The sequence below is a fragment of the Lycorma delicatula genome, chromosome 4 (assembly GCF_047948215.1).
Source record: "Lycorma delicatula isolate Av1 chromosome 4, ASM4794821v1, whole genome shotgun sequence".
Lineage (NCBI taxonomy): Eukaryota > Metazoa > Arthropoda > Insecta > Hemiptera > Fulgoridae > Lycorma > Lycorma delicatula.
In genome coordinates, this window is record NC_134458.1 from 116,471,170 (window position 1) to 116,491,622 (window position 20,453).

The 20,453-nt window shown below is 29.7% G+C and overlaps 1 protein-coding gene across 1 annotated transcript in view; it reads left to right on the top strand.

The window, feature by feature from the left end:
- The first annotated feature begins 2,687 nt into the window (after positions 1 to 2,687).
- LOC142322929 (uncharacterized) overlaps positions 2,688 to 20,453 on the top strand; it is a 90,289-nt gene continuing 72,523 nt past the window's right edge. Inside the window, exon 1 of the mRNA XM_075362019.1 lies at positions 2,688 to 2,821. Within this exon, the coding sequence (XP_075218134.1) occupies positions 2,734 to 2,821 (88 nt within the window). The 5' untranslated portion in view covers positions 2,688 to 2,733. The remainder of the gene's footprint in view (positions 2,822 to 20,453) is intronic.

The following is a 20,453-nucleotide window of genomic DNA, read 5'->3' on the forward strand; positions in this document are numbered from 1 at the left end:
TTCTGCTCTACAAGGTTTTCTTGAAATCGATATGGACGTACGGGATTGAACTCTGGGGAACCGCCAGTAACAGCAACGTGGAGGTCATTCAGCGGTTTCAGAACAAACTTCTATGGAACGCAGGCGCCGTGGTTCGCGAGGAATATTGAGATTCACGATTAAGTAGGCGTTGCATACGTTCGAGAGGAAGTTGGACGTCTAGTTTCAAGGTATGTGTCCAGATTATATAAGCATATTAACTATCTCGCTTTAAATCTGCTAGACAACAGCGTGGACGTTAGGAGACTAAAAAGGCTCTGTGTGCTTGATCTTGTTGATGGTCCGTTATGATGATCCGGTTTGGCAGCTACTGTTTCAAAGTTTCAAAGTTACTGTTTCGTTTACTGTTCTATTTAAAACTAATATTAATCTTGTCGTTTTAATGTTAATATTAACTGGACATTCAAAGGCACCCTAAAATGTTATATTATTTATGTTATATTACTGTTTGTTCGTTGTTATGCTATTGTTTTTGTATAAATTGAGGATTATCATTGGGTGGTTTTCTTTAACGTGATGGTCAGTCATACGACTTTCTTATAGCTTCATTGTAGTAGCTGATTGTAAGTAAATAAAGGAATTCAGCAGGAAAAAATTCATCAATTAAAAATTTATTTAACTATAACTCTAAAACCGATAAAAATAAGTACCACTTAATGATATATCTTGAAAGGCTCTCAATAAGGGGTTATTAGTTCCAGTTAAGAAAAAACCTAAACCCAAATTGTTTTAGATTTTGGGCTTTTTTGGACACTTTTGGTTCAATTGATTGAAGTCAAAAGAGGAGGTGCACAACTAGATGTTACAACAGTCCTAAATTCAAAATTTCAACATCCTACGGTTAATCGTTTTTGAGTTATGCGAGATACATTCATACGTACGTACGTACGTACAGACGTCACGTCGAAACCAGTCAAAATTGATTCAGGGATGGCCAAAATGGATATTTCCGTTTAAATCTGAAACCGAAATTTTTCACGATCACAATACTTCCTCTACTTCGTGCAAGTAAGTTAAGTAAAAATGAAGTTATAAAACTTTTGAAATTTTGCAGGAATTTTAACAAAAATAAGGTACAATTTGTTTAAAAAAATATGAGTATTACCGAATTCACTTCCTCCGATACGTGATTGCAAATTTAAAGAGAAACAATTTTTTAATTTTTTGGTCCTGTTTTCCGGGCTCTTGATACTCTTCCCCCTCCGGGATTCAGTGTCATGATTCCGGTCATCTCGATTCCAGATTGACCCTCTGTCTACAAACGTGTAACTGCAATTGTTTTCGTGAAAAACTATTGCTAGTTCAGAAGTTAATCAAAACAAAATATATACTGTACATATATGCTGGTATTTTATTATTTTAATTATTTTTACAAATGTAGACGTTTTATTCTTTCATGATAAAAATAAAAATTAATGATTAGTTTGGGGTTGTAAAGTGAAATATTTTACTATTTTAATAGTAAAACACTATCGCAGTAAGTGCATCAGAGGGACGGATTTCCGGTTTTAGTTAAGAAAGAAAGGATGTTTCATTGCTTTAATGTTTTTGAAGATTTTACTGCTTTCGTTGGTTTAGGTAGTTTTCGGTGTTTTTTTTATTTTTTATGTATCACGTTGTTATTGTCATGTGATTTTTTATAATACTGCGAAGTACTGTGTATTGTTCCAATAAATACATTTACTTATCTATTTGTTTTTTCTTCTTCCTTTTCTCATGGTTGCTGAGTTGTGACTGCGCCATTGCTTAATACTACTACTTGCCGACTTTGATCTGTTACCCATAATTTTTGTGGTTTTGGAGCTGTGCTCATAGAAAATAAAAGGTTCAAATCGTCCAAAAGGACCCAAAACTATTAAAATTTCAAAACTGATTTTTTGGACACCAACCCCTTTCCTTAATACAAGATAACATTTTTTATTGGATTATTTCGAAACTAAAGTATTATACCGAAAATAGCTCGCACCTGGAGGTGCTCGCAAAAATCAGATTTGTGCTAGAAACTTGATATTTTGGGACCATTGTGAAACCAGCTCGCACGTGTTGGCATTCGCAAAAACCTAATTTTGGCTTTCTAGCATGTGATCTTCCAAGTTACAACATGAAAACCTTGAAAAAACTTGAAAACGTTCCCAAAAACCTAGTTTTTTGTCTTCCCCTGACACCTACTTACAAAATCTGACCAAGCGCAGTAGCGATTTCTACAAATTCTTTGCAAACCCGCTACGAATGGGACAGTTGGGGTGGTGGACTGGATGATACGTGCAACCGACATTCTTATTTATAATGTGTACTTCAATTTTATATGCAATTTTCTCATAAAGTTGCAGATGTACAGCTATTTAAAGCAGATGGTGTAAGAACTCGTATATTTGAGTGTATGTACTTAATTCGTTTACCTTAACACCATCACATTTCTGCAACTCAGCAAGCAAAAACACGGAGCAGGAATAGGCACTCAACATTAACTACGCTTTCAGCTTTCCCTCTCTTTCTCTGCAACTACAACTCTCCCCTTACCATCTAAAACACAACACTCTGAACAACTTCCACCTTCTCACAACCCCTCGCCATGACCGGCGCACTACTCAACCATTGCCCAAGGGTGTCCCTTCCACCAACCCGATCAGTTCCATTCGGACTACGATTGTTAGAAGTTTGATGCTGTTTTGCAATGCTTACTTAATATAAATTATGTTCATTCATTACTGCAATAATAATAATAATAATAATAATAAATACAATAATTTATTATTATTATCACTATTTATATTTTTAACAGGTAATAAATTAAATTATATTTTATTTTTAAGTTCAAAATAATGTTCATTTATTTTAAATCTTTAAAATGGATTTTGTAAAAATAAATTTTTGTTATAATAAATTTAATTAACACTTTTTATTAAGTTTTTTTTGCTGAAAAAATCCACATTTTTTATGTAAATGTTGTCCATAACATATTTCTTTCATTTTTTTACATCGGACTTCATAAGAATAATATATCGATAAACAAAGACAATCATTATCTTAAAAAATCAATTTTAATGATTTCAAAAAATGCGTAAGTTTTTCAGTTTTTAGGTTTATGAAAAGAGATTTTTAAATTATAACAATGGTTTGTGTTTATGCATCCGTACAGTCGGTTTTTTTAAATATCTGTTGGTGTAAATGTGACTGCCTACGTAGTTTGTGATCACTTTATTAATATTAGTAATAATAGTATTTTTATTTTATAGAATTTTATATATATATAGGCCTGAACGTTTGAAAGATTTTAAGTATCAATTGTTTAAAATTATAAATAACTGATTTTTCAAAGGAAGTTTTCGGATGAAAACGATCCTGTAAGATACAATGGATTGAAACCGATAAAAATAAGTGAGAATTATTAGCACCAAAAATATACCATACTGCTTCTTATTTATTGTTCTCCCTGGGAAGGAGGAATTAAAGGTAAAAGTTGTCATTTAGGGATTTTCTCACATAAGTCTGTTTGAACGGTTCTTTAAAAACAAGAACGGGAAAGTAGTTAATAAAATGTAACTTTAATTTATCTGCAGGGGGAAGCCGTCTAAATATTCTTATTGTAACATTTCCCTGGTAGAAATTTGTAGAATGTTCAACTATTATTAGTAAAAATAAAATAAAAATAAAATTACTTTGATCATTTTTAAATAGCAACTTTATAATTTTAAAACGAAAAGATTTACGTGTGTATTTAAAATGTCTAAGTAATTAAAAATATTTGTTAGGTTTTACTTTCATCTAAACAAAGTAGATATAGTATTGAATTTCTACCAGAAATTCTCAAATATTTTATAAAACGCAGAAAAATTAAAAAAAATTGCATTTCCTATATTTAAATCTTTACATTAAAATAAATAATAAAAGACCTATTACATTTTTTAAAGAAATTTATAATATTTTAGAATTCTTCATTTTGAAGTATATATATATATATATATATATATATGTTAACACATTCCCATACGTTTATTTAGATTACTAGTAGTTAATGTTTACCTTTTTTTACTATTATTATTTAATTAGTTTTATTGTATTATTTCATTTTATTAATATTTTCTTTTTGAGTTACGTTTTCAAATTAGTGTAAAACTTTCACTATAAAAAATTACAATAATTTAATTAATTCAAAAATGAAATTATTCATGTAATCTTCATGGCAGAGTGGTAGCTATCGGCCTTTTATTCGGAAGTCCTGGGTTCAAATTCCGGTCAGGCATGACATTTTTCATACGCTAAAAAATCCATTTCCATATTCTAGGCGCAATCTTCAAGCTATGTGGTGATATCATCAAGCAAAAAAAAAATTTTAATCTGAGGTGTACATCGCATGACCTCCTTGTACGCCTAATAAATTACATATACACATTTTTTTTTTAGATGTAAAGTAAATCAAATTTTATTTCATTAATAACTTCTGATATTTTTTCATATTTATTATTATTATTATCATCATTATTATTGAATTATTATTTATCGTAAAAACCTTTTTACAATCAGAAGTTAATAATTATTAATAAATCAATATATTTAAATTAAAAAAAAAGTTAAAAAAAAGGAGATGAAGTCTGATTCGAACCGATATGCATGCCTTTCCCTTGTAAGATCCCAATATTTCATTTGGCTATAACTCTGGAACCAATGAAAATAAATACCACTTATATCGTTGAAAAGCTCTCAACGTGAGCTTATTACTGCAGTTAAGAAGTTCAAAATCCAAATTATTTTGGATTTTGGGCTTTTTTTGCACACTTTTGGTTCAGTCAATTGCAATCAAAAGGGGAGGTGCACAACTAGATCTTACAACAGTCTTATATCCAAAATTTCAATATCCTACGGCTAATCGTTTTTCAGTTATGCGAGATGCATTCGTACGTCACGCCGAAACTAGTTAAAATGGATTCAGGGATGATCATATTTCCATTGAAATCTGAAAACCTAAATTTTTCCAGATCACGATAAATCCTTTACTTCGTACAAAGAAGTAAAAATACTAGGTTATAATAAACACTGAGCAGCCGGAAATCTTAAAATAATTTTTTTCCCAAATTAATTTCCTTAATTTTTGATTTTGTTCTTAAAATTAATAATAAATAAAAACTGAGAAGGCATGTAAATTATAAAATCTGATGTAATATACGCAAGAGGGAAAAGGGACTCTAAAAACTGTATGGATCTTTACGTAAATTGTGGATTACCTGCTGAGTATTTAAAATCTGACGCTTATTGAGAAGTATTAAACGCAAAAATTTATAGATTTTAGGGTACATTTTTGTTCCAAATAGCAGGCACGAGTAATAAAGTTTTAGCTGTTATTTTATTTTAATTTTCTCTTTCAAAAATGTAACGCTTGAAAAGTTTTAAGACTATTTCTTGTATATGAATTAAAAGGTAGTTCAATCTTCCCCTTAAATGAGTTTAACGATAAAAATTTACTCTTTGGCTCATGTTTATTATCTACTAATAGCGTAATGGCTAACAATAACAATTAAAATAGATACAAATAGAAATTACGTGAGTTATAGCCTACTTAGTGAAGTACTCGTATTTCATGCAGGCAATAGTATTTTTTAAAGCTCCACTTTTATACATCTTTGTCCTTTTGAGCACAAAGCAAAAACTTAGTGTTTTTAAATCAATATACAGTAAAATACATTTGATACTCCAACTGTTAATAATGATTATCTGATGTAATTCGTTTTCTTTACATGATATTTTTATTAAATAATTCTTACAAATTCGAAATATAAACTGGAAATATGAAACCCTTTATCCAATTTCATCCTTTTAAGGATGATTTTGAAAGGATATTCCAAAATGTTTTGTCATATATTAATTTTTGCTGAATTTTTTTTTAACAATCTCTGTACAACAGTAACTTAAATGAATCCTTTTTTACCAATTTAGGAATGATTAAAAGGGAATTTCCCAATACTTTTTTCAATCTTATTGCTATTTTAAGTGCCAAATTTAGTTTATATCATGATTACATTGCAAAGCTACTCTATACGGACATTTTTTAGTTCATTTTTAGTTCAGGTTTACCCTTTTCAAGAAAACATGGGATATTTTTATAGAATATTTGTGTTTTATTTCCAAACAGATTAGACGGTGTTTAGAAATTAGAGAATATAATTTTAGTCATATTTAACTCTGTTAGGGATTAATTTTAGGAAAATTCCTAAACTTAGGATAAATATTCAAATTTCTGTAATTAATATAACAATGAAAAAATTTGTATTCTTATCTCAACTGAAGCGATACGAAGATTTTGAAAATCGGTTTGCTCTTTTCACAACTTCGAAGAGAATGAGGAAAAAAATCCCTTCTTAGCAGTAACTTATTATAATTGGGGAACATTTTCAAGTTTCCAGTTCTTCCAATAAAAGATTCACCACTTTCAAACCATTTTTAAATAGAAACTCTTAGGATTTTTTAATAAAAATAGTTTTTACCTTTTTTTTCCTAAAGACTCCCTGAATAAGAATTATATCACCCCCCTAGCGTTACTTAAAGCTTAGTCGTACTATATTTCCATGTATAAATATCCTGGTAAAAGAAAGATTATTAAAATTAAAGCTAATTTAATAATTACAATTTTGTTTCACGTAATGCTTTTTCTGTTTCCATTGGAGAATACTTTTCCAGAAATTTCTGCTTGATTAGAAGGAATTTTTTTAACGTAATAAATTAATTAAAAACATAATTTCATTTTAATTGTGTATGTACATTTAATATCTTAGTTTGGAATTAAATATTATTTTATTAGTAATAATAAAATAAATACTTCATATGGACCTAAAAAATCATATGTGGTCATGACTTCCTTGTAAGCCTATTAAATTACATATATATATTTTTTGCTGCACTACATTTAAACTTATTTCATCTGAAAGTGAGATACGATCCTCCAATTCTTTAATAAAGTGGACAGTTACACAATTGCATTGTGGTGGACACTACATTACATTACATTGTTTTGTGGTATCCGTATCAGCATTTATATTCGTTTATATATTACTTTTGCTTGCCGTCGCTCAGATAGTTCTGTGGTGTGAGAACGCGTTGGATCCGTAACCATGAACACATCGGTTCGAATCCGACTTCATATACATGTACTTTTTTAACTTTTTTTTTAATTTAAATATATTGATTTATTAATAATTATTAACCTCTGTAAAAATTTTTGAATTAAAATGTGAAGTACATAAGATTTTATTTCAGTAATAACTTCTCATATTTTTTTCATATTTTTTTTATTGTAATTATTGAATTATTATTTATTGTAATTTTTTTACAATCAGAGGTTAATAATTATTAATAAATCAATATATTTAAATTAAAAAAAAAGTTAAAAAAAATGTGTATGAAGTCGGATACGAACCGATGTGTCTCCTTCCCCTTGTAAGTTCCAAATATTTCATTAATTAAAATTTTATTTGGCTATAACTGGAACCAATGAAAATAAGTATCACTTATATATCGTTGAAAAGCTCTTAACGAGGACTTATTACTGCAGTTCAGAAAAAGTCCAAAATTCAGATGTTTCAAAATTGAAACCCCATTTTATTTAGAGGTCGATTGTATACACATTTTTGGCCCAGTCGATTGCAATCGAATGGGGAGGTGCACCACTAGATGTTACAACAGTCCTAAATACAAAATGTCAACATTCTACGACTAATCGTTTTTGAGTTACGCGAGATACATACGTACGTACGTATGTATTTTGACTAGTTTCGACGTCATGTCGAAACTAGTCAAAATGGTTTCAGGGATGGTCAAAATTTCCGTTGAAATCTGACATTCGTAATTTTTCACGATCACAATGTTTCCTTTACTTCATACAAGGAAATAAAAAGCACCAAAATACTTATAAATTAAAATAAAATAATGAAATACATCAAACTATCACTAGAAACAGATTGTAGAAAAAGAAGATTAAGATTTCTTGGACGTATGATGAACATGAATGAATCTAGATTGAACAAACAAATCAGTGATAAAATTGGGAAATACAAAAACCATCAAGTTTCAGCAAACAAATGGAAAAAGAAATACAAAGATTCAGTCTAATTCAGGAAATTTCTTAGAAATGAGTTTAGATAGTTCTTGTACAATTTGATCATACTTGTAAAACAAAAAAGCCCAGTTGTAGGAAATGGACTGAAGAAGACAAAAAAAAGATCAAGTTAAATCAGATGAAGAAATTTTTGGAAGAAAGAAAAAAGAGTAAACAATATATTTGCTTTATCCCTTTGATGGTCTATTCGCAAAAAAAGGACATTAATATATGGTATATTATTTAAAATAACTTTTTATTATAAAAATGTAATATCTATTTTTAAATTTGTTACATTATACGTGTATAAATAAATATATATATATATATATTCTCAAAAAAAAACAAAAACAGGTATAATGTAACTATTAGCAATATTAAGCTTTAATAAAGCTTATTAAGCATTATTTCACTACAGAAAAGTTCATAAATGCACTGTATTTACGTAATATATTATTTTAAATAATATAATTTATTTGTATAATAAACTAAGAATTTAATTATTGTTTGTTACATTTATAAAATATATATAGTGCTACGTTGAATTTTTAATCCCGCTGAGTGCTTTAATTTATTTGATAAAGATAATAAAAAAACTGATGTGGACACCACATGACTTCCTTGTACGACTATTAAATTACATATACACATTTTTTTAAAATGAAAAGTACATAAAACTTTATTTAATTATTAACTTCTGATATTTTTTCTTTTTTTTTATTGTTATTGAATTATTATTTATCGTAATTTTTTTTTACAATCAAAGGTTAATAATTATTAATAAATCAATACATTTAACTTAAAAAAAAGGTAAAAAAAAAGGCGATGAAGTCTGATTCGAACCGATGTGCATTCTCCTTGTAAGATCCAAATATTTCATTAATTAAAATTTTATTTGGCTATAACTCTGGAACCAATGAAAATAAGTACCACTTATATCGTTGAAAGGCGTTCAACAAGGGCTTATTACTGCAATTAAGAAAAAGTTCAAAATACTAATTTGTTTGGATTTTGGGCTTTTTGAACTTTTTTGGTTCAGTGGATTGCAATTAAAAGGGGAGGTGTACAACTAGATCTTATATCCAAAATTTCAACATCCTACGGCTAACCGTTTTTGAGTTATGCGAGATACATTCGTACGTTCAGACGTCAGGTCGAAACTAGTCAAAATGGATTCAGGGATGGTCAAAATGGATATTTCCGTTGAAATCTGAAAACCGAAATTTTTTGCGATCACAATAGTTATTGTAATTCGTACGAGGAAGCAATAAGAAGCATACATTTTAAAGTTTAAAATAGTTTTTAAAATATGAAAAAGTAACAAAAAACATGGCGTATTAAAACCATATAAAATATCCACAAATATTCCTAAAATCTGTTTGTAAAATGTGGGCCTTACTTTTATTTTTTGGGACAATTATAACTGATAAATAGGAGTTGGTTATAATTAGTTACTTTATTACCTTTACAAATAAATCATATTGTCCGAATGTGGTGTGCCGGGCGGTTTTTCTTTGTATCTGCGTTGGCTAAAAACAATCAAAAGAGATTTAGTAGAATATTGTATTATTTAAATATTTTCACCATTTTACAGAAATGTAATATTTCGGAAGGAATTCAATTCACTTGTAATATTTTAACTGAAAACATATGAACCAATTATAAAGAAAATTTTAAAACTTCAAATGTCTCTTTCTTCCTACATCTTGTCGAATTCTTTTTTAAATTTATTCTTTGGGAAAGTATGTTAGTAAAAATTTTAAGGGAATACAAATTTAAAAAAATAAAATTTGAAATAATTTTTCTAATAATATTATAAATTAAAGCTCCTTTTTATAGAAAAAAATTGTAAGAAATGGTATCTGGAGTTATAGTGGGTAACCTCGTACGTCCCTCGTACGTTACACAGTACTCTCACCAAACACTAACATAATTCAACACGGCACAAGTATAAAATACTCGTATAATATTTACTGATTAAATAACTTCATTTAAGAGAAATTCAGTTAGGTAACTAAGGATTCCGTGTACTGAACTACGTACGATATCAACGTATTTTCTTTTGTTAATGATGAGGTGGGGGAATCTCAGTTACGAACAACGTATCGGACTCGCTACGGGTGCGTCCTACCGACTAAACCTAACCACCCCCCCCCCCCGCCAGGCGGGCCGGATCCGCAATTAAACATTTCTCAGCCCGGGAAGGTGCCTTCGAACTCAGCGGATCCAGAGTCCCCGTGCATCATCACCGCCGTCCATCCTCGCAAGAACGGACGAACGACGGCTCTATAGGAGACTGTCTTTCACCCACTCGCTCTGCGGTTCTTCAGTTCACCTCAACAGAGGGCTTTACTGCAGCTATCTTATAATCCAGAGCGGAGATAATCTTCATTCTCATCGTAATATTCGACAGTTACTCTCTCTTAGTCCTCTCCTTGGTCAGCTGTTCCCCAGTTCTTCTGACGTAGTATTGAAGCAATGAATTTCGATATAATACCATAGTGATCCTCACTACTGAGCGTTCTGTCAGTTATGTTCTTTACTTCCAGTGGTCCAACCCGGAGTTCACATTCATTAAGTTCCCGCGCCCATCTGAGGCACTCAAAAACTACATATTCGGATGTGTCTCTACTGCAACAATTAGGGCACGCATTATCATACGCTCTCCTTCTCCCAAGAAGGTACACCCGAAAGGCACCGTATCCGGTCAGAAATTGCGTGAGCCAATAACTCAACCCACGAAACCCCCTCCCGAACCAGGGCTGTATATCAAAATAATCTTTTTTTTTAACTTCCGGGACTACGGTTAGGTATTACTTCAGAGGAGGATGAGATGAATGACAATTTTTGTAGCGTGAAAAAATGCCATACCTGATCGGGATTCAAACCCGAGACCTCGGGAGGAAAGGCCGAGACACTACCACTCGCGCCACGGAGGCCGGCATATCAACGTAACCTTTTTTTTGCAGGTGGAAATTGGATCCGCTTTTTAAGCATAACTCAGTTCCCACTCTGCAAGAGGCACCACCTCTGCAAAAAACGGCCACCCGGAATAATTTTCGGTCACACAATGGCAAATAATTGTTCAGTACAATTTTACTGAACATTGTTATGCTGCACACTTTTTCCCCCGTACACGGAATAATGAAGAACGAGAAGCAGAAACATTAAACCTGATGAAACCCAACACACATATTATGCATCCATTACAGTCTTACACAATAGCACCACCACAACACGAATTACTGTAGCACCAAAGTATAAATCAAATTTTTTTTATCGTAGTACGATAAAACTTACATGCACGATACGATACGCGATACGAACACGCGACGCACGAACATGTACGATAGTACCACCGCAACACGAATTACTGTAGCGCCCGAATTATACATCACGATTTTTTTCTTTTTTAACATAACACTATAAAACGAACACGCAGAAGCATTAGATTACATAATACAATCAACACCAAAAAAAAGACACATTACAATCTGGCACGATTACACCACCACTACACCGTTTGCACTTAAACACGACACACGAAGAAAAGGAAACACAAAAACTAGTATAACTAGATACCAGACACGTTAGCACCACCGCAATACAAATTACAGTGGCACCCAAAGATAACAACCCGTGTTTAAATAAACATAATCAAATGACAACACGCTTAAGACAATTCCATCAATTTATATAGAAGAGCCCCTAAGGTCCACAACCAAACAAATGCAGTGGAACGAATAGGCATCTGAAAACCTCTACTCACTCTCATAAACCTCCCTACCACGAACAATGTCCTCCACTATGGCAGCTGCGGCATTGGATTGAAATATTTTAACGAAATTTGATATACGTGTACCCAACATCTACAAAATAAATAAATTTGAAAATTTTACTTTAGAAAATTCCAAAGTGGTGTGCATTAAAATTTTTTAATCAAAAGTAGTTCCGTAAATATTAGTTTTAATTTAATTATTTTTCTATTTGATAAAATGTTAAATCTTTTATTGGGTAAAAAAATGACACCTCATTTGTTTAAATTTGTTGATAAATAATTGAAATATGGCTAGAATTGTTCAAGTAGATCGTAAAAATTATGCAGTCTACGATATTGTGCTTGTTTTCACTTCCTTTACTAATTGAATTAAAAATACTTACGAGTAATAATAATTTCTATTATTATTAAGTGAAAACCACTGAAATATAGAAATACCGGAATGGGCACTGCCTATGTCCAACGAGAGCGGAAAACGAAAGTGAGACAGATAGATTTAGAGGTATAGTTTTCATTGTCGCACAGTGCAGCGCATGCGCATTGTACCTAACGTACCGTCCCTTCAGAAAGTGATTCCATAAAACTTAAATGTAGTTAATATTAAGTGATAAAATCTCATAATTCTATTTAATTAATAGAAAAATTTCAATGCTTATGAATATTAAATAAATGTTGAATTAATCATTGTATCATATAAATGTTTTTATAAAAACTTTCTACAATAACTTGAATTATGAAAGATAACTTGTGATTTGTGATGAGAGAGATCGTCACAAACTTTTTGAACGGACTGTAGACAAAGAGAGGTATACATCTAAATCAGCTATCTTTGTTGGCACGGATTTCTAACGCTAGTGCCCATTCCAGTATTTCTATATTTCAGTGGTGAAAACAGGCTCAAAATTTCCTTTTATTTGTAGTGAATTTGTACTTGGGTTTTACTTTCCCAGCTTTTACAGTGCAACATAACAGAGAGGGTAAGAGTGGTGATAATTTTTATACTTGGCTTTAAATTACATTTTTTGGAATTATAAAACATAGAAATTTAGAAAAAACTGTTTTCATAAGTACGAGTATGTTTGTGTATGTGTCCGCACTATTTTGCTTTGTACCCCAGAGTGGATTACTTTTTTTCAAGAAAAATGATGCGAAAACACTTGTATAAAAGGGAACATTTTTAATATTAAAAAAAAAACAAAAAAAAAAAAAAACGGGAGCTTATATTTCAAAGTATATTAAACATTTAAGAAAACTTTACTCATTTTTTAAAATTTAAAATTAAAAAAAATAATGTCTGATAAATACCACTGGAAATTAAAAGTAAATTTTAATTTTTGAAAAAAATAATTAATAGATCTTCAACTTTTAAAATTTTATAAATAGAATTCTACGAACAGTTTTAAACATATTATTAGTAGTAGGTAATAAACATTGATCCAAATATAAACATTTTCTAATTTTTTTACTGTTTCAACCCATCAACTACGAAGATTTATATTTTTTCTAAATGATGTATCATCTGCATGGAAATAGGTTTCAGTCGTTTTTCTTTATTAACTTCGTAAGCTCAAGCCTCAGAAACTTGTGGAATATAGAATAGAAATTTCTTTAGCATATGAAAAAAGCCATGCCTGACTGGGATTTGAACGCTAATTTTCCGGATGAAAAACTGATATGCTACCGCTCCGGAGATCGATGAAAGTGTTTTTATAGAAGTACAAGGTACTTAATGAACATTTTTCGAGAGGCGTGAATTATTATACAGATCTGAAACCTGGACAATATGCATAATTTAGGCGAAAAAAACTAAAAACATTTGAGATATTGTTTCAGGAGAATATAAACAATTCTAAGTATTAACACATTACTAAAAATGTAGAGGAAAAATGACTATTAAAGAGATGGGTTGATGGGACACATACTACGACATAAAAATGTATTTTCTGATCATAATGGAAGAATTAGATTAAGGAGTCGATTGTAAGGATAGACGAAGGAAAGAGTACCTATGCCGTAGATCATAAATCACAGGGTGACACTCTTATGAAATGAAAGGAAAAGATTGAAAACAAAGAAGCACGGTAGATATTCCCAATCAATCTGCGAATTTAAATGTAAGGAAGAAGATAAATTTTAAAACGATGAAATTTAATTTCATCGTTTTAAAATAAGCATCGTTCGATAAGCATTTTGAAAGACTAACAAACGTAAAAATTTCTTATAAATACAATTTATTACTCTAAAAATATATAAAATAAAATAAATAATAATAATAAGTATATATAACGTACAAAATAATAATTCCAGTAAAAAGACCAAATTGATCTAACGAAAATTAAATTGTAAATACCAAACTACACTTCCGATTTACTAAAAATTTATAATGGCTAATAGAAACTAATATTGCATTAACAATAAAATAACAATAGAAAAATAAAAAATTCCTTGAATTCACTTTTTTCCGGTCCGGTAATCCTTCTGGTCGAACAGAGAGCTTTTGGAGGTCTGTATTACAAAGAACAAATTGTTAAGTGGACCCGTTATTATAAATAAAAAATCCCTTTTAGTTCCTTCTTTCTTTTCGCTCTCTTTCTTCTTAATTGGAAGAAACCCGTTACAATGGTCCTCTTACAATATTACCAGATATTTGAATTTATATTAATTTTTATAGTTTTTCTTTACGATAAAAAATTTAAAACTTTTTTTAAATTAAGCAATAATAAATATTTAAAAAAAAGGAATACGTCCTTAGTAATACGTAATGATTTTCAATTTTATTATTTCGAGGGGGTGAATTACGTTTTAAGCTTTGTATAAATATTAAGAAAGTTCAGCTACATTATTGGTAATTTTGTTAAAATTTAAAATCCTACCTTTACACAAACTCGAAGTAAACTGTAAAAAGAAAACAATATAATGATACTTTATTTTTATTTGCTCAAATAAAATTCATCATTTCCGTAAGGATCTTTAAAATTGATTCAGTAGAATATCAGAAATAATAGTTTTTAAGAAGGGATTTAAGCAAATATATCAACGGTATATGATTGTCAAAGCACATACGTATTATATAACACATACATTTATTTTAAAAGGGTCAAGGTTATTTAGGACTCTTTTTATTGCTGGAAAAGTTCTAAACTAGATTTATGGGTATTTTATATGTTGTATGTATAAGATAAGAAGAAAACAGTGTAGTTCCAATCTTTTCCGTGTAGAGAGGGTGATATAACAGTGTGTACGATACATGTAATGCAATGTTTAAAAAAAAAAAAATAATAAAAAGCAAAAACAAAACGGAAGGAAACGTTGAATTGTTATTGCTTCCCTTAAACCATAAATAAAATAAATCCTCGGTCGATCTATTTATTAGTTATCCTTCCCTTCTATCTTTTTTAAATTATTATAATTACTATCCCCTCCATTTTTTCTCATTTTAACACCTACAATTTTTTAATTTATTACGCAGCTATTGTTATTTATATTTCCTACTAAATGTTTTTAATATACATTAAATAAGTATAAATAACAAGCCAGACTACGCGGCGAACCTCAGATCATTATTGCTAAATTAAACCTAAATTAGGTATTTAAATTAATTTTTTTATAATTTTCCATATTAAATTTTTACATTTAGAAAAGTCTATCCGTTCAATTAAATTAGTAATATAGATAGCGCACGAAAATATAACGATTTTTGATCTTTCTAATGTATTTGTTAATATATTATATTTTTTGTTTAAAATTCTCAATTTGAATTAATTTTTATTTTTTACTTTTTAGAGGGGTTTTCTAATTTGTTTCCTTTTATTAATGTTTATATTAATATTAGTTAAATAAAAGCTTTTTTAAAAAATATTTTTTTATATGTAATCAAATATATTTTTGTAATTTTTTTTAACACTAAAAAAAAAAGTAAAAATATTTATTTTTACACATCGAAGTAACATACGTGTACCAAATTTCAATCATTTTCATACGATAGTTCATGAGAAATGAAAATTTTCAACTAAATGCATGAATTTAGCGTAGGGGTAGTGTGGGCGTGGGGGTGGGTCATATCAAATTCCGACACCGTAGTGCTGTATTGTCATCGAAGTTATATACGTGTACCAAATTTCATTGATTTTCATACGATAGATCAAAAGATATAGCAGTTGCAAGATTTGATTATTCCTAAAGCGAGTTAAATAAAAGCTTTTAAAAACATATATTTAATTTTAAGTGGTGAGAGATGATAAAAAAGTTTTTTTAATATTTATACATGCATTGTAGGTATCTTATAACAAATTTGCTTTAATAAAGTTTTCTTTAAAATGACTGAAGAAAATCGAAACTGATTTTTTGTGATATCCCCGCCATTAGCAAATTTCGAAAAAATCAATATGATTAATGTATGTAAAAATATTTGAGCCAAATTTGAAGAAATCAAATTAGTTCGGTCAATCCTGAGATATAAGGCCAAAAGCAGCGCGACACTCATACGTTACATTACAGTATATGAATTCGCCATTACTGTTTATGAGTAGGAAATTAAATCCAATTTGTAGAAATTTGAATATTTTTAACTGCATTGTCGATAGTTTTTTAGTTACGATTATTATACAATATGTCGTACTGAACTGAATATAATAATGGTTATTTTGTATAAAATACAGAGTGTATCACAAAATTCTCCCGGGACTTTCATAACCTGTTCTATTCGTGAAAATATTGAAAAAAGTTCATATTAAAATATGTCCTGAAATATTTCGATTGCGAGTTACGGCTATTGAAAGATTTTGTTCTGATTTCAGCTACACTAGTGAAATAAATTCGTACAGAAATATTTAGAACGTTAATTAAGGAGCAGAATTAGTAATCTCAGGGAAATGATGATGATTTTCCTGAGAAATGGGTCGGCCGTGGAGGTCTACATTTCTGACCACCAAGATCGCCTGGTCTAGCTAACTAACACCTTTAGATTTTAGCGTCTGGGGATGGATGAAAAATATTATATACAAGACAAAAGTGCATTCTTGTAAGGAATTAATTGTCCGCATTATAGATGCGGCTTATCAACTTAAGGACAGCCCTGAAGAACTAAAAACAGCAACAAAAGCAGTACAAATTGTGCCAAGATTGTGTTGAAAATGGCGAGCTCATTTTTGTACACTTATTATAAACCGGTAGTTATAGTGTACTTTAATCAACTGTACTGTTTCTAAATAGAATTCGAATTTTTCTAACTTTTCTTTGTTTTATTCAGCTTACCTTACACAATTTTGTTCAGAATTAAGTTTTCTGTGTGTTTTGTTTAGAGGTTTTACGTGTTTATTACCTATTTAACAAAGTTATGGTACGTCAAACATAAAAAAAACAGGGGTTTTCACCTCAAATTTCTGAAAACTTACTGCAGATACGGTTCTGGAACCTATTTTATCCAATTTTTCAGATCAAATTTCATAAGAAATTACTAAATCTGGAAATATATCTTATTTCTGAAATCACTAATTACTAATTCTTAATTAACGTCCTGAAAATTTCTGTACGACCTCATTTCACCGTGATAGATGAAATCCGAGCGAAATCTTTCACTAGCAGTAACTCGTAAACGAGCATTTTAGGACACATGTTTATACGTACTCTTTCCATTATTTTCACAAATAGACTAGGTCATGAAAGTCCCGGGTGAACTTCGTGATACACTCTTTAGATAGAATTTACCATTATTTTGTTGTTTTTATTTGTTTGTAATTCTTCAACTAGTAATGATTTTGTGAGTAGTACACAATAATTGGTAGTTTTCTGTTGTGTGCCAATAAAAATATCGTTTTTTTCTCCGTGTATGTAGTAATCATTTTTTACTTCCTTGTACGAAGTAAAGGAAGTATTGTGATCGTAAAAATTTCGGCTTCCAGATTTCAACGGAAATATCGATTTTTACTAGTTTCGTCGTGACGTCTGTACGTACGTATGTATCTCGCATATCTCAAAAACGATTAACCATAGGATGTTCAAATTTTGGATTTAGGACTGTTGTAACACCTAGTTGTGCACCTCCCTTTTTGATTGCAATCGACTGAACCAAAAGTGTCCAGAAAAGCCCAAAATCCAATAACATTTTGATTTTGGATTTTTTCTTAATTGAAGTAATAAGCCGTCATTGAGAGCTTTTCAACGATATATCATAAGTAGTACTTGTTTTTATTGGTTCCAGAGTTATAACCAAATTAAATTTTAATTAATGAAATATTTGGATCTTAGAAGCACTTCGGTTCGAATCTGACTTCATCTCCTTTTTTTTTTTTAATTTAAATATATCGATTTATTGATATTATTAACCTCTGATTGTAAAACACTTTTACGATAAATAATAATTCAATAATAATAATAATAATAAAAAAATGAAAAAAATATCAGAAATTATTAATGAAATAAAATTTTATGTACGTTTCATTTTTAAAGAAATATGCATATCTAATTTAATAGGCGTACAATGAAGTCATATGGCGCCTACATTATATTAAAAAAAAAATAAAATCAGAGGAAGCTTTATTAAAACAAAAACTTATGTGGCCGCGGGCATTGTTTATTTACTGAAATCATTATTAGATTATTATAGCGTAATATATAGGATCTGAAATCACTCTGATATTAAAATTATAATCGCTTGAAAATTAAATTTAAATAAAAAAAGTATGTATATTCCCGAAATCCAAGCAGTCTTGTTCACGTTCGGTTAAAATTTCTTAACATCATTTCTCGCATTACTTTTATTAATACTTTTTTTTTTTTTTTTGAAGAGCGGGTCTTTTACCTTTTGGACTTCTAGTGAACGATGTTTTTAAAGGAGCATTTATTTTTTTGTAGCCTATCTAATTGAAGAAAAAAAAATTATACTAGTGTAATTTTATAGATCGCATACTGTATTGTAATAGATCGCCTAGTTGGATAAAGAAAGACACTTTGTTATACAGTGATATCTAATGTGGTTTTCTTCATTCAAGTTTGGTAAGCAGCTGCTTCCTTGTTGACTTTAAGTACCAGTTCTTTATTGATTTAATAAGAGTTAAGCTTTGGTTTACTAAAAAATTGCGGCTGTAATATTACTGTGAATCGTATTCATAAAAAGTGTTCTCTTATATCTAAATGGAAAGCGGCAGATTGTTTCTTAATAAAGGGACATGGCTATGTTGTTAAAAACGACTAGAACGACAAGAAATTGTGGCATCAACGTTTTCTTACGTTACGATTATTATAGTTTAAAGATCATTTACTTAATCTTGGTTTAAATATTATGTTGTAGATTGTTTCCTTTTAAATTCTATAATTCAACTATGTGAAATACGGAACAGGGCTAACTGAAAATGTTAGTGAGAAATCACGAAATTATTTGTAATGTAAAATATAAGGATTATAGAAATACAAAATTAAAGGGAAGTCTATTAAAATATAATTTAAATTGTTAGCGTAATGTATAAAACAGGAAATATATTTTTTCTATATAATCTGTGTTATATGGCAATGTAAACTAATATGAAAAAAAAAACAATTTTTATCAATAAAATCACTTTTTATTTGCCCATTATTTTACGTCATATAAAAAAAATATATTTATATGTATATAAAAAAATTATTTTATTAAAAAAAATGTTTTTTCTTCCCGTTTTTACATTACACCGCCGATACACACGCGCGCGCGTCTTTTTATTATTTATAAGAATAGAGATTAACATTTTGTTCATATGCCTGTAAACATTGTTTTGACATTCGATCTGTATATTGAAATTTTTTTAGATATCTCTTGATATGTAATAATTATTTAGATGTACGGTCATTATTTTCTGCTAGAGGATGAAAATGTTCTTTTAAGGGTTAATTGTCATTAAACATAAAAAAGAGAAAATATTCAAGTTTAGAATTTCATACGAAACATCCGTTTTTCGCTTTTTTAAAACTGTCATTCTCTCAAAAATTGTTATTCCTTTTCATTTGATTCTTCATCTTCCCAAAAATATTAATAATGGTAACGATGAATGTATCATATACTAAAATTTTCTGAATAAATAATTTTACGTTTACGAATTCGGAATGAGTGGTCTAACTTCAAAACGATGTTAAAACGATTGTCGTACTCCTTGAAGATTGCGGGGCCGCTTTTCTAGGAAACAAATCTTTCTTTTTAAACTAATTATATGCACTTATCGCCAGGTTAGGATGAGTATTTAAATAGGACCTAACAAAAGAGTACTGATCAAGGATGTAATAGAAAAGAGCTTAATCATAACTTTTTCATCCGGTCACCGAATTGTTAACTTTCTGAATGAAATGGCTAACGTTAACCAACTGTACCATTCTTGACATGTTGAGATATGCCGGCATCACTCTAGAGCAAAGAGGAAAAAAGTCAGGAACAGCAAGTTTAAACTGAACTCCTTTTGAAATATTGGATAAAATTTTTCCTTTCCCGGCCAATATAACTAGAATCGATATATTAAAGGGAAAGTGTGGTGATCATGTCAAAAATGGGGTATCGGGTTTTTTTTAAATTTTTAAATTGTAGGGGTT